Here is a 15429-nt window from a genome sequence, read left to right on the forward strand (position 1 = left end):
AACAACAAATCAATTTCCAAAGGTCTATTATACATTAGACAAAGAAGGTAAGGAAACTTTATGTAGTTAGGTTAAAAGAAATCAAATTCCCCGATGGGTATACCTCCAATATGACCTGATACGATATGAACAAGTTAAAATTATTTAAAATGAAAAATCATGACTGTCATGTGTTCATGCAAAGACTTATTCCAATAGCTTTCCATGACATACTATTTAATAATGTTTGACAAACACTTATAGAATTGAGTCTATTTTTCAGATATTTGACGACAAGATGTATTATGATGACTAATATGCTTTAGCTAGAAACTAACATTCCTATTATTCTATGTAAGCTTGAGCGCATATTCCCACCAAATTTTTTTAATTCAATGGAACATCTACTAGTTCATCTATCTTACGAGGTACAACTAGCTAATCCTGTGTAGTACAGATGGATGCATCTATTTGAATGATTTTTTAGAAAATTAAAGAATAATGTTCGTAATAAGGTAAGAGTCAAGGGGCTAATATGTAATGCTTATTTGGGAAGAAGCAACTTCTTTCTACTCATATTATTTTGCTGATAATGTTAAAATCAAACATCGCAAGTATCCTCGAAATTCTAATGATACTCAACCAATAGACACAATGATGTTTTCTATTTTTAAGTTTCCTGATAAGCCAATGGGTGCATCTATTTCAAGATTGTTAAATCAACAAGAATACCATGCTATAAGAACATACATATTCCTAAATTATGACGAGGTCAAACCCTACATAAGATGAGTTGATTGATATAATCAAGCACTTATCCCTTTATGTTTGTTTGATATCCTAATTTTCTTAAATTTACCTTCCAAGACAACTTTACGAACAACAATTACAAATACAAAATCCATCAATTAGTACAAGTGAGGTAGAGAAAAAGTTATAGACAGAATTTGTATTGTGGTTTCAAATCTATGTAAGTTAGAGAATAAATTATTTTTCATACATCTGTATCAAATTTTGACCTAATTTATATCATAATTACTTTTGTAGGTGAACGATCATAGAATATCAAATGTGGAAGATGAAAGGATAACCAATCTTGCATTTGGATCCCTTCGTATGATGCAAGTGTACTCTGGTTATTATGTTAATGACTTCAAATTCCACGTGGCACAACAGGATTCACATAGACTAACCTTTAATTATAGTGTTTACATAAAAGGATCTATCAATAACAATAATTCTAAGTTTTATTATTATGGGAGACTTGAAGAAATCTAGAGGTTGAATATCCTGCTTTACTCATTAAAAGGTGTGTTATTCAAATATTCTTGGTATGATCCAACTTCAAGAATAGGTATTAGAATACATTTAATTAAACTATAATTTTGTTGAGATTAATACAAACAAAAGGTTCAACAAATTTGAACCTTTCATTTTTATAGTTCAAGTAGGCTAGGTTTTCTATCTTGAAGAAGAGCTAGTGAATGATTAGTAGTTTGTCAAACAAAGACTCACTCAACCTTAGAAATACTGAACTCCATCACGGCCAACACCATGATAGATTTCAAAATGAAGAAGTGGAGATACATTTAGTAGATTCTCAAATTCGATCAACATCTCAATTACTTGTAGATGTTAATGTACCTTACAATGAGATAGATGATAAAGAGAAGTCCAATAGTGAGTAGCTTGTTGAACTAACTGAGTCTAGTGAGGATGACCTAAACAATGTTAATGTTAATAATTTAGATTGTATCGATAATTAAATATTAACATTATTGTTCACCATTTCAGAACAAGTTAAAAATATTTATTTTTTACATGTAGATCTCACTAGTTATAGTATATTAGGCATTATTATTCTAATTTGATGATTATTTCCAATGTGTTCGTATTATAATGTTATTGTGCATATATAGATATGTCAAATCAAGCAACAGCACCCAGTGGCCAAACTGTGTTGTGGGTTGATAAATATTGGTGTTATTAGTAATATCTAATTCATCTATTTTTTATTTATAACATATGACTAATATTTATAATTAAAGAAATGTAGAACAATGCTTGTGTCAAACTCTATAAAGATCTGTTATATAAATGTAGAATAAAGAAAACAAGATCATCTTTTATACTAGATGATGTTTGAACTGCATGGCAAGCCATTTAGGCTACAGAAAGATGGCAGTCAAATTCAGTCACAGCTCAAGCCAACAAAAACACTGAGCTAGCTGGTCCTGGCACCGGATCCACAAAGCATACAGCTAGGTCCCGATCGTCATAGAGCATACCATAGACTTGGTGAGTTTACAATTAATAAATTCATATAAGAATTATTTAATTATCAATAAATTTATTTTGATTTAACTGTATTATTTAATATTCAAGAAAAATGAACTACAGCGACCTCCTACTTATTGAGAAGTATTTACCATGATACACAAGTCAAAGAATGACACATTTGTCGATCGTCAATCGAAAGCATTAGATGTAAGAATTCAAACTTGAATATCATCTTTAATCGTTAACAATGATTAACTTTTCTAATTGTATATCTAATATAATTTTTTTAAAAATAAGATAAAATGACTACTAGAGTTGCACAGGCAACTTAGCCTAATACAGAGGGAAGTGTAACGTAGACTCTATCCACTAACCGAGTAAATGAGATTTATTATGATGTGGTCGATGGAAGAAAAAAGACCTCCACCCTCTATGGTCTTGGGTCAGGAGAGAGTCGTATCTAATCGTGTGATCGCCCCTAGGCCAGGGGGTCATCCCAAACAGATCATCTACTAGAGTAGAAGCCTTAGAGCAAGAAAAATCAAGAATTAAAGAATCGACTCTCCATATTAGAGTAAGAATTTCAAGAGTCTCGATAAGCTCAAATGAGATACAAGCAAATTGGGCTGGAAATACAAGAATTCATGGCTCGAATAAGTCAAACGTCACATGGTTTTGACTCTCAAGAGACTCAAGACCCTCATGATACTGATCAGTAGCTGACTGAGAGGTGTGTTGACATTTAACTTTTCTTTTTTTATCACTCATGAACATGCAAAATAGATCTATTAATTTTCATAATAGATGCATCTTTAATTATATTGCATCTTTTAGGAAAATTTTAGATAATGATATATTCTATATATCACCATCAACAAATATTCAAACTAACATTTGGTGTGTAAAATAATTGTTTGGCTAATCATTTTTATTATAGTCTTCAATTTATTTTAATGTCAATTTACTAGTTATAATTGTAATGATGTAATTTTTCTTTGTTTTATTAATAACCTATCTTATTATGCTTTCTGTAGGATTGGATACTACTAGCTAGTTTTGGAGTGGGAGTTGATGTGTTCATTAGAAGGTTTTATTATCGTTGGTAATATATTTGGATTTATTAGATTCATATGTTAGTAGTTAAATTTGAAATATTCATTTTTGTTGGATCTTTGTTATATTGGATTTGATATGTTGGGATTGAAGTTGAAAACTTATTAGATTGGTTTTGATATGTACATTTTTACTGTATGTTATGTTGTTTGTGAATATGTGATTTTGTGAATGAGTTGTGGATTTTGATACAATTATATTGTTTGTATTTGTGTTAATTAGATTGTGATGTGAATATGTTGAATTGAATATGTTGTGTTGTGAGTGTGAATGTGAATGTATTGTGAAAATCATCGTTTGTGATGGCGTGTTGTTTGGTTATGTAAATGTAAACAGGAAAAATATGAAAATGAAAAAGTCCTGCTAAAATTTTAAAGAAATTTAGTGACGGATATTTAATATCTTCGCTAAGTAGCGATGGAATATTAAACATCCATTGCTAATTAATGACGGAATATTAAATATTCATCGTTAATTAACGATGGTTATTATAATTCTGTCGTTAATTAATGACAGAATTAAATTACTTAACGATGGATATTTAATTCTGTCGCTAATATTAATTAGCATCGGAATTAAACTATCATCATTAATATTAGCGACGGAATTAAACTTTTATCGCTAGATCTGAGATAGAATAGTAAATTTTACTTACGATTTTAGCAAAGAAAGTTTAATTTCATCATTAATATTAACGATGGATATTTAATTTCGACGTTAATATTAGCGACAATAGTTTAATTCTGTCATTAAATGACATCAATGATCAATTGTTTAATGATGAGAATAATCGATCATTATTTAGAAATAGCGACCGATTAACGTCAGCGCTACTTATATATATATTTTTTACATGGTAAAATCTACCCTAGACCCTAGTTGAATTCCGAATCATTGTACTGCAAACTTAAAGACCACCTCATTGTTTTTAGCTCAAATAACTAAAATATTTAAATACAAATAGTTTTATTGTTCAAAACTATAAGATTTCTATATAATCTATTAAACTAATTTATGAGTTTTATTAAAAAGTTAAAAGTAAAACTACAAATTTATATTCAATTTATTAAAATATAAAAAGTTCTGTTGCATTTAGGAATTCAGTTCCAATTATGGCCGTCAATTTGAATGAGGTCCGTCAAATTAGTCCGTCCCACAAATAATTTAGGTGGATTGAGTTAAAATTTTATCAACCCATTTTAAGATGAGTTCAGATATGTTAGCTCGCCTAGACCCATGACCCGCATGGATTGGTCCGCGACGGATTTGGGTTGGCCCGCAGGTTGAGAAAGTTTATTTATTTATTTTAAAATTTAAAATTAAAGTAGAAAATTTAATGAATTAGTGGGTTTGATTCATTTAAATTACAATTCAAACTTAAAAATTATAATTCAAACTTAAAATTTTCAATTTCATCAGTTTAAATTAAAATTTAAATTTAAAATTTTTAAAATTTTTTATATTTTTTTAACAGGCTCACAGATTGGTCTGTCTAACCCGTGGCCCGTCTTGAATTGGATTGGGTTGGAGATTTTGCAATCTGTCCAATTGGTAGTTGGCCCGTCCCACCCCATCATATGATGGATCCACTATGGTTTGATCCGTCCCACCATAGATTAGCTCGTTCAAACGGCTCTAGTTCCAATTCCAGACCCCTTATCAATTTTATCGGTTTTTTTTTCCGACTCGGCGGAATGAAGGGAAAAAAAAAAATGGGACCCGCAGCGAATTCCAACATGGCGGTAAATAAATAAATAAAAATAATAAATAAACAGTAGTCCTCGCGACTGGAGGTTTCGTCCGTTGAAAAGATCGCAGTGGTGGGGCCAGTGGCAGGGCCCGAGGGCGTCCAGGTTCATTTCACTCCAACTTTAAGAAATCTTAAAATCCTCTTCTTCTTTTTTTATTTATTACGTTTTTTCTAAAAAAGGGGGGCAATTTAAGATATAGGGGAAAAACAGGATATATTTATTAATTAACAGGCTAAACGCGCTGCAAGTGAAGAGTTTGGTGTCTGCACGCCGTACTTGTTGTTATTACCACCCCTCTTTTTGCTAATTGTATTTCGTTTTCTCTAATTTTTGCAAATCTCGATTACGGTTATATTTGACCTGTTGGGTTTAGTGAGTCATTAAGGAGCAAATTGAAAGGTTAGCTGCCTTTCGTTTTCGACGGTGGGTACTAGCCGTGTAATCCGCAGCTGCAGCGGTTCGGATGGGAACTTTCAAATCTTGTTCGTTGGATGGAAGGACGAGGCGAACCGGAACCGTCGAAACTGGGCTTTCTTCGCTCCGCTGCGGGGGTTGCGAGAGTAGAAATGAGAGAGTGGTGGGGTGCGAATAGCAGAAGGCAGCCCCTTGCTCTCGGACGCCCCCGCTCTTGTTTCCTACTTTCTCATCTCCTCTTCCTCTTTCCGAACGCCTTCGCCTTCGCCTTCAGTCATCGGAATGCGGGAGCAAGTGACGTGGAGAGAGACTGACGGCAGGGCTGGCTTGCCCTTTCCCCTCCCGGGGGGCTGCGGCTCCTGGCTGTGAATGGTGATGGTGTGAAGCAGCCTTCCGAAATTGGTTTTGCAAGGGTGCTGGACTGGAGATGGTAGTCTTACTCTTAAAGGCGGAGGCCCTCGCTCTCGCTTGCTGCTAGGGGGGTTTACGGTCGGCCGGCGACATTATGTTGGCTCCGAACTGCTGGATCTTTACCGCTGCAGGCGGAATTGGGAAGGACAAAATGGAAAAGGTGAGGTTTCTTTGGTAACAGATCTGTAAAAAGAATTAAGTTTTTCTTAGATTTGATGGGTGTCTTGCCTTTTAGCTATTTTACCTTCTTCCCTTTCTTTTCTGTACCTAGGTATAAAATTTTTCTCATAGTTGCGTTTTGATTTTTTTTTTTTTTTGGCCACAAAATTGTTATCTCTTTTTTTGGGTTTTGAGTATTTATTTTTGTCGTGCTTGTGGGAAACCGTTTTTATCCTTTTTGAACTCTTGATCGATCATCTCAGCATGGTGTTACTAGGTTCTCTGTGGAAACGATAAAAAAAGTCTTTTTCTTCTCTTTTTGCTTGGTATTAGCGTACAATTAGAGGCTGTCTGTTCATTTGATCTAAATTTCACTACAAGGATCTTATGTATGCTCTCTAACCACAGATATCTAAGATTTTTGAAGTTAAATATCGAGACTTTTAGACAAGATTGCCTAAAGTCCAGAATTTTCTCCAGGTTCTTATATGTTAAATCAACGCGGGGCTAGGTCTGTTTGTCTCGATTATTCCACTATTATTTAGAATTTTGTTTGCGTTTGATTGTAGGGATCTAGAAAGACTCTTGGAAGACTTGGACTATAGGTTTCTGGTAGTGTTCTTATTGGGCAACCTACAAGCTTGGGGGTCTCTACTCTCTAGCCGTATGAAATGAACCCAGTGTTGTAGCTCAAATGTTAAGAGCATTGTGCCATGGAGTGCTGATCTTTTCCCTGCTGTTGTTTGCATCTGCCAGTGAGATAGGATACCCACGATGCAACTGCGATGGGGACAGCTTTTGGAATGTTGAGAGCATTTCCCAGTGCCAAAAAGTGAGTGACTTTTTGATTGCTTCAGCTTACTTCTCCATTCCTCTCGAACTTTTGTACTTTGCCACATGTTCCAATCTCTTCCCCTTCAAATGGATTGTCATACAGTTTGGTGCCTTTATTGTTCTATGTGGATTGACACATTTGTTAAATGTGTTCACATATGAGCCCCACTCGTTCCTTCTGATGCTAAGCTTGACAGTTTCCAAATTCTTTACTGCTCTTGTATCATTTGCCACAGCGATAACCCTCTTAACCTTGATACCTCAGCTCTTGAGGGTCAAGGTGAGGGAAAACTACCTGAGAATAAAAGCACGGGAACTAGACAGGGAAGTTGTACTAATGAAGAAACAGGAAGAGGCTAGTTGGCATGTCAGAATGCTTACTCGAGAGATTCGCAAATCACTGGACCGGCATACCATCTTATATACGACTATGGTTGAGCTGTCAAAGACATTGGGCCTACAGAATTGTGCTGTATGGATGCTGGATGAGAATAAAAAGGAGATGCACCTAACTCATGAACTAAGGTCACAAAGCACTGCTAACCTGTACAGACATTCTCTTCCTATTGATGACCCAGATGTAATAGAAATTATAGGGACTAAGGGCATGAAAATTCTAAGCATTGACTCTCTACTGGGTTCTGCAAGTAGTGAAGGCATGGTTCATCCTGGAGAAGTGGCGGCCATTCGCATGCCAATGCTAAATGCCTCCAATTTCAAAGGTGGAACACCTGAAGTTGTTGAAGCAAGATATGCAATACTTGCTCTTGTTGTCCCTAGGGATGCTTCAAGGAATTGGAGTGATCAGGAACAAGAGATAGTTGAGGTGGTTGCAGATCAAGTTGCTGTTGCCCTTTATCATGCTGATGTTTTAGAGGAGTCACAGATGATGAGAGAGAAGCTAGCACAACAGAATCGAGATCTGCTTCGGGCAAGACAGAACACTTTAAGAGCAAGTGAAGCAAGGAATCAATTCCAAGTTGCCATGAGCCAGGGAATGAGAAGACCCATAAATTCCATCTCGGGTTTGTTGTCCATGTTGCAACAAGAACAGTTAAGTCCTGAACAAAGACTTATTGTTGATACTATCGCAAAAAGTGGTAGTGTAGTTTCGACATTGGTCAATGATGTGATGGAAATTTCTAAAATAAACAATGAACGAGTATCTTTGGTAATGAGACCTTTCCATCTGCATTCTATGATCAAGGAAGTTGTTACTGCTGCAAGATGTCTTTGTGATTCAAAGGGAGTTTACTTTGGGTTTCAAGTGGAAAATGAAGTGCCCAATCAAGTTGTTGGTGATGAGAAGCGAATTTTTCATGTGATACAGTATATGGTCGGTACTGTTTTGAGTGGATATGATAAAGGAGGTTCTCTACTGTTTCGGGTTCTGGGGTATGATGGGCTCATGGACGAAGAGGAACAGGAATGGCCTGCTTGGAAATTGAACTTTTCTGATGGGTATGGTTATGTGAAGTTTGAAATTGGAGTGAGAAAATTAGATAGATCATCATCACTTCAACACTCTAAGATGGCTGATTCTGGAGGTTTGGAGATGGGCCTTAGCTATAGAATGTTCAAGAAACTTGTTCAGGTAGTTTTTACATTTTTTATTTTGTTTCAAAATTCATTTAACAAAATAAGTGATTTCAATTTCTAATGTTATGGATACAGTTATTGTATGGTAATTAATTGACGCCCAGTTGTTATTTCATTTTCTGTCTATTTTTATCTTGTATTCGTAAACATCTTTTGGAAGGGACTTCAGGGAGTTGAAATTATCTCTCAACTAATTGGGTTGTTTCTCATGCTCTATGCTGGTCACATTAAAAAGACGGTGTATGTAGCTTGGTGACTAGATTTCCTTGCACAAATTTTCTGAAAGGAAGAACTTTCTACAATTATCAGAGAATACTGGTCATTGTGACCAACTTATTCATCAAGCAACCATTACCTTTTGAACTGGATGTCAAAAGTTAGGTGACTGACTAGGCTTTCCACGTCCCAGATTCTATTTCACTAGATTTACGTCTATCATGCTGATGCACAGAGAATACTGGTCATTGTGGCCAACTTATTCATCAAGCAACCATTACCTGTTGAACTGGATGTCAAAACTTAGGTGACTGACTAGGCTTTCATACGCATCTTCAAAAATATTCTCCTGTATAACTGCTTAGTTTAGCCTTAATTTCCATGCAGTAGATCGGAAGATAAACAGCTAGTTCCTGAACAACTCATTGAACATTCTGTTTACATACGCAGATGATGCAAGGAAATATCTGGGAACACAAGAACTCCCAAGGCCTCACGGAAAGCATAACACTTGTTCTCCAATTCCAATTGCAGCATTTGGCACAAGTGCCAGAGGGCAGAGAGTTGCATTCTGCATCTTCCACCCCAAATTTCAAAGGCCTCAGAGTTCTGCTAGCTGAGAGTGACAATGCCAACAGAGCCGTGACTCGTAAACTACTTGAGAAACTGGGTTGCTCTGTCTCATCTGTGGGCTCTGGAACCCAATGCCTTAGCTCATTTGGTGCCCCAGTCACACCCTATCAGCTCATAGTGTTAGACCTTCACATGCCCCAAATGGATGGGTTTGAAATTGCAACAAAAATTAGGAAGTTCAGGAGCAGGTCTTGGCCTTTGATTGTGGCTTTATCTGCAAGTGCAGAGGGTGATATATGGGATAAGTGTTTGCAGTCTGGAATGAATGGAATGGTAAGAAAACCCATAACATTACAGTCGATGGGAGAGGAATTGTACAGGGTCCTTCTTAATTCATAGAGGGGTAATGCAGCTTGGCACTAGTGAGGTCCATTCCTCTTCAAATCCTTTTTTTTTTTCTTTTCTTGAACAGAGTTTTGTAACAAGCATCAGTACACAAGCATGCACACTCAAAACATGTATACAGGAATTAGATAATGGTTTTTGATTCAGCCTGGGTAAACCATATTATTATACAGCTTCTTTTTCATAACAAGTTATCCAATACCTGCTATGGTAAACAAATCAGACTTGCCAAGGCCAATATAGGCATTTTATTCTTCCTTTTGTCCTTATGGTAAATAAATCACACTTGCCAAGGCCGATATAGGCATTTTTTTTCTTCCTTTTTTCGTGTTCACCGCTCTGTGGATATTGCAGAGTTGAGCTCCTCAGATGGCTTTCTATTGCAGGCGATCAATTGAGTGTGCATCTAGCAATGTCAGACCATGAGTAATAGACATCCAGAAATGTGGAATGAAAATCTCACTTTTTTACATAATAATGAATATATATATATATATATCACATTGTACATGGATTGTATGTAAAAATTAAAAAAAAAAATAAAAGAGAATAAATTAAAATATTATATTTTTAAATGAACAGATTTTTCATAGCAAAGAATTTTCGGATTTTTCATATCAAGAGATTTTGATGATAACTATCTTAAAATAATTATTTTTTTCAATATTCCTTCTGAGTTGGTGAATAGATATCATCCATTACAAACTTGGATATAATCGTTGAAAGAAGTTGTGTCAATTAAATTCCTTTGAAAATACATTGAAAACACATATGTAAATTGCTCTTTTATAGACATATAGGGACTACAAATTAATTTGTTATTTAATTTTTCTTTTATAAAGTGTATTAATTTTGATGTGCTTTGTCATGTCATATTGTACTGGATTATGAATAATATTGATAGTTGATTTATTGTCGCAATATAATCTCATAGGCTCCTCCCATTTTATTTTGAAATCTTCGAGGATGATCTTCAACCATAGTAGTTCACACACACCTTAAGTCATAGCTCTAACCTCTCTGCATTTGGTCGAGCTATTACATTTTGTTTCTTACTCTTCCACGTGATTAGATTACCACCTAGGAACATGTAAATCTTTTGTGGAACATCTATCAATTGGAGATCCTGCACAGTTTGCATCAGTGTAAGCTTCAAGAATCAACCCCTCATCTTTCTTGAATAAAATTCTTTTTCCTGGATTAGCTTTCAAATAGTGGAGTATTCGATTTGCAACTTGTAAATGAACTTCTTTAGGGTTATCCACAAACTGACTAACCACACTTATGACATAGACAATGTTTGGCCAAGTGTGTGTTAAAGATATTAGCTTTTCAATCAATTTAGATATCCTTCCTTATCTACTGCCCTATCATCATTCGCCTCTCTATATTTATGATTGAGATTAATCGGAGTTAAAGCGGATTTACATGCTAATTTTTCAATTTCTTTTAAGAGGACAACCACATATTTTTGTTGGGAAATGAAGATACATTGTCGAGACCAAGCTACTTCTATCTCAAGGAAGTTTTTCAAGCATCCTAGGTCTTTGATCTCAAATTCCTTTGTCAAATAGGCTTCTTTTTCTTTTTCATCATTCTCAATAACAATTATGTTATCAATATACACTAGTAGAGTAGTGACTCCCCTTGAAGTTGTGTTTGATAAATAATATATGATCACCTTGACTCAATTTATATCCGGTATTAAGCATCACGTTTATACATTTGCCAAACCAAACTCTTAGAGATTGCTTGAGTCCATATAATGTCTTTTTCAATTTGCAAACCATGCTCCTTTGATATCTCCTCCAAAGCCCGATAGAGTTTCCATATATATCTTTTCCTCTACGTTGCAATGAAGACATTCTTTACGTCAAATTGTTGTAATTTCTTATTGAAATTTGCGGCCAAGGATACTAGAAGTCTTACTATATTCATCTTAGCCACCGGTGCAAATGTTTCATGATAGTCCTCTCAATAAATTTGTGTGCAACCCTTAGCAACTAACCTTGCTTTGCATCTTTCTAGAGACTCATCTAACTTGTACTTCACAGTGAACACCCATTTGCATCCCACTACTCTTTTATTTTGTGGCAGTTTAATTTCCCACATTTTGTTCTTCCACCTCTATTCTCATAGATTCTCTCCACTTCTCATTGGATAAAGCTTCAGATAAGGTATTAGGAATTGGAATGACATTTAAATTTGCTAAGAAACTTCTATGAGATGGAGAAAATCTGTGAAAAGACACTAATTTGGCAAATGAATATCCTAGATATTTAGTACACTCTCGTATCCTTTTTTAAAGGCAATGGTTTGGGACTCATTTTCAGATGAAATAGGAGAAGAAATTGAATTTGTGCATACCTCATTTTCAAGAGTAGGAGTTAAGTTTTAGACTTGCATAGGATCAGGTTCTTGTGGAGATAGTTCTTGTCGTAGGGGCAGCTCCTGTGAAGGTGATCTTGATTGAGATGAGTAAGGCCCTAAGCTGGGTAGATCAAGAAAAAATAAATCTTCTTCTTTATCTTCCTCAATAGAACTAGATTCCCCTTGGAGATACGAGTGAGAAAAAAAATGATTGGCCTTCCTCAAAAGTGACATCAATAGAGAAATAAAATTTTCATGTAGGATGATAACACTTGTAGCCTTTCTGTGTTGGAAAATAACCGATAAACACACACTTGATTTGCTCCTAGATCTAATTTACTCTATTGTGGTTAGACACATGAACAAAAGCAGGACAACCAAAGACTCGAGGAGTGAGATTATTTGTGGTTCGAATATTAGGAGAAAATTATGAAAGAACTTGCATAGGAGTTTGATTGCCCAAAACTTTAGAAGATAGTCGATTTATAATGTAGTCTAAGTAAGGGCATCTTCCCCCTTATATGATTTTGGAACTTGGTTTTGGAAGAGCATAGCGTGAGTTGTGGCAAGCAAGTGTCCATTTTTCCTCTCAACAATGTCATTCTGTTGAGAAGTATGTATGCAAGATGACTCATGAATTATACCTTCTTGTAGAAAATATAATAAAAGAAATTGGTTAAAATAATCTTTGACATTATCAAATCGGAACCTTTATACTTTGACACCAACTTGGTTATTTATCATGGCAATAAAGTTTGGAAGGATAGTAGTCACATCAGATTTAAGTTTGAGAAGAAAAATTCATGAGACTCTAGTACAGTCATCAATGAAAGAAATAAATCATGAAGCTCTTATAATATTGAGAATTCTAAAGGGGCCCCATGTATCAGTGTGAATTAAATAAAAAGAAGAAGAACTTCTATTATTGTTAATTGGAAAGAAACTCTTTTGTGTTTTGCAAATTCACATAACTCATAATGAAAATCTTCAATCTTAATACTATTAAATAAGGAAGGGGACATTATCTTTAAATTAGTAAATGAAGAATGACCAAAACAAAAATGTTGACTCCAAATGAGATTATTACTTGAAACAGACAAATAAGACTTTGAGAAAACATGTTTGACTGTCTAATGTTGTTTGGTTCAACTTATTTATTTGAAGGGAATAAAACATAACCAGTTTAATATTTACTATTTTACCCTTGATTCAAATAAATTAAATTAAATTAATAATATTAATATTAATAATGATAATAAATTGATAATATATAAAAAATAAATATAATTTATTTATAATTTTTTAAAATTTAAAATAAATTTATATATTTTTAATAAAATAATTTATTAAAATAATTATTTTAATAAAATAATTCATTAAATTAATAAATATATTTCATTAATTATTTTTTTAAATTTAAAATAAATTTATATATATTTTAAAAAATAATTCATTAAAATAATTATTTTAATAAAATAATTTGTTAAATTAATAAATATAATTCATTAAAATTTTAATTAAAATAATTATTTTAATAAAATAGTTTATTAAATTAATAAACATCATTTATTAATTTTATTTTTTAAAATTTAACATAAATTTATATATATTTTAAAAAATAATTCATTAAAATAATTATTTTAATAAAATAATTTATTAAATTAATAAATATAATTCATTAATTTTATTTTTTAAAATTTAAAATAAATTTATTTATAATTAAAAAATAATTCATTAAAAATTTACTTTAATAAAATAAATCATTAAAATAAAAATAAATATAATTCATTAATTTTATTTTAATAAAATAATTTATTTAAATTAATAAACATAATTTATTAATTTTATTTTTTAAAATTTAACATAAATTTATATATTTTTTAATAAAATAATTCTTTAATATAATTATTTTAATAAAATAATTTATTAAATTAATAAATATAATTTGTTAAATTTATTTTTTAAAATTTAAAATACATTTATATATATTTTAAAAAATAATTCATTAAAATAGTTATTTTAATAAAATAATTTATTAAATTAATAAATATAATTTGTTAATTTTATTTTAATAATATAATTTATTAAGATAATTATTTTAATAAAATAATTTATTAAATTAATAAATATAATTAGTTAATTTTATTTTTAAAATTTAAAATAAATTATCTTTTTTAATTTTATAAAATTTTAAATTTAAATTTTTAAATTAATTAACTCGGTTTCAATTAGATTTCATAATACATTTCAATTAATTAAGTTTTAAAATCAAAGGGTAATCATGAAAAAAAATTTCGTTAACCTCAGGAATCGTAGAAAACCTTAGGCTGCCAAGGTAATCACATTCCCAAGTTATAACTCATTTGCTGATGTGGCGGTGATATTGTATTATTTGGGAATCGATCATAACCTGAACCAAACAAAGTTATAGTTGATAACTTTCGACAGATAACTAAGGTTATCAATGATAACCCTCAACCAAACGTCCCCTAGGTTATATTTTATATCTCATAAGCTTAGTTATGTGATTTCTTGGTAATCACATAACCAAGGTTATATAAGATAACTTGAACCAAACGCACCCTTAGAGTTGTTACTAAGTTGGCATAGGCGCACGGCTTGAGAGCTATCGTTTATCAACAAATCCAAGTCTAAAGACTAGTTGTACAAGGAAGATGGGGACTAAAGCATCTTCACATAAAATTAACTATAATTATAAATGTCATCACCAAATCCAAGACCATTTCAATACAACTCCAATGATCGTAAAAAAAAACGCAGTGCGAAAAAAATGAAAAGAAAAAAATCTTGCAAATGGAACTAGTCATCTTACCATGTAGTGTCACATACTCCATATAAAATCACACACGAGTCTCCACGGATATGATGAAATGATAAAACACTCAAAAAATAATAATAATAAAAGGATCAGATTTGAATTTGAAATAAGATGAGTGTCTTAGAGGTCGATTTTAAATATGTATAGATTGTGTTTTAATTTTACTCGATAGGTAAATCATGAAGAAAACAGTCTACTTCCAAAATTAAGGTAAAAACTAAATACTTATATTATTAAAAAAATATAATTATATACTATTTTTGAATTATATTTTAATGTAACACAGTCTTTTTGATGAGCAGAAAATAATTTAATTTTTTACTTTTTCCATCAAATAGGATTTTCGAACAGTTAATGTGAGAATGAAATCAATTAATTGCATCCAAAATGTCTGATTTAAATATTTTCTAAAATATTTGAGTTATTACTCAAAATAAAGAGGAAAACAACAGAAAGAAAACCTTTCCTTTGCCTTTGTTTGAGTTA

At 32.5% G+C, this 15429-nt stretch overlaps 1 protein-coding gene across 2 annotated transcripts; it reads left to right on the forward strand.

Moving 5' to 3' along the window:
• The first annotated feature begins 5811 nt into the window (after positions 1-5811).
• On the forward strand, positions 5812-9962 carry LOC141833317 (ethylene receptor 2-like). Of its 2 annotated transcripts, XM_074720728.1 has the most exons (4): positions 5812-6108; positions 6677-6939; positions 7045-8535; positions 9207-9962. In XM_074720728.1, the coding sequence occupies exons 2-4, from the start codon at positions 6802-6804 to the stop codon at positions 9726-9728; spliced, it is 2151 nt and encodes a 716-aa protein (XP_074576829.1). In that variant the 5' UTR covers positions 5812-6108; positions 6677-6801; the 3' UTR covers positions 9729-9962. The 2 variants fall into 2 exon arrangements, with proteins under 2 accessions (XP_074576829.1, XP_074576828.1); XM_074720727.1 differs by having other exon boundaries at positions 6677-8535.
• The last annotated feature ends 5467 nt before the right edge of the window (positions 9963-15429 follow it).

Source organism: Curcuma longa, chromosome 8, assembly GCF_044706935.1.
Source record: "Curcuma longa cultivar G26 ecotype Majalengka, Jawa Barat chromosome 8, ITB_CL_G26_1.1, whole genome shotgun sequence".
NCBI lineage: Eukaryota > Viridiplantae > Streptophyta > Magnoliopsida > Zingiberales > Zingiberaceae > Curcuma > Curcuma longa.

Excerpts from the sequence above, each read along its gene's own strand:
- LOC141833317 (XM_074720727.1), top strand. The coding sequence starts at position 6,802 with ATGTTAAGAGCATTGTGCCATGGAGTGCTGATCTTTTCCCTGCTGTTG. Across the intron at positions 8,536-9,206 it reads TGTTCAAGAAACTTGTTCAG|ATGATGCAAGGAAATATCTG; the intron begins GTAGTTTTTACA and ends TTACATACGCAG.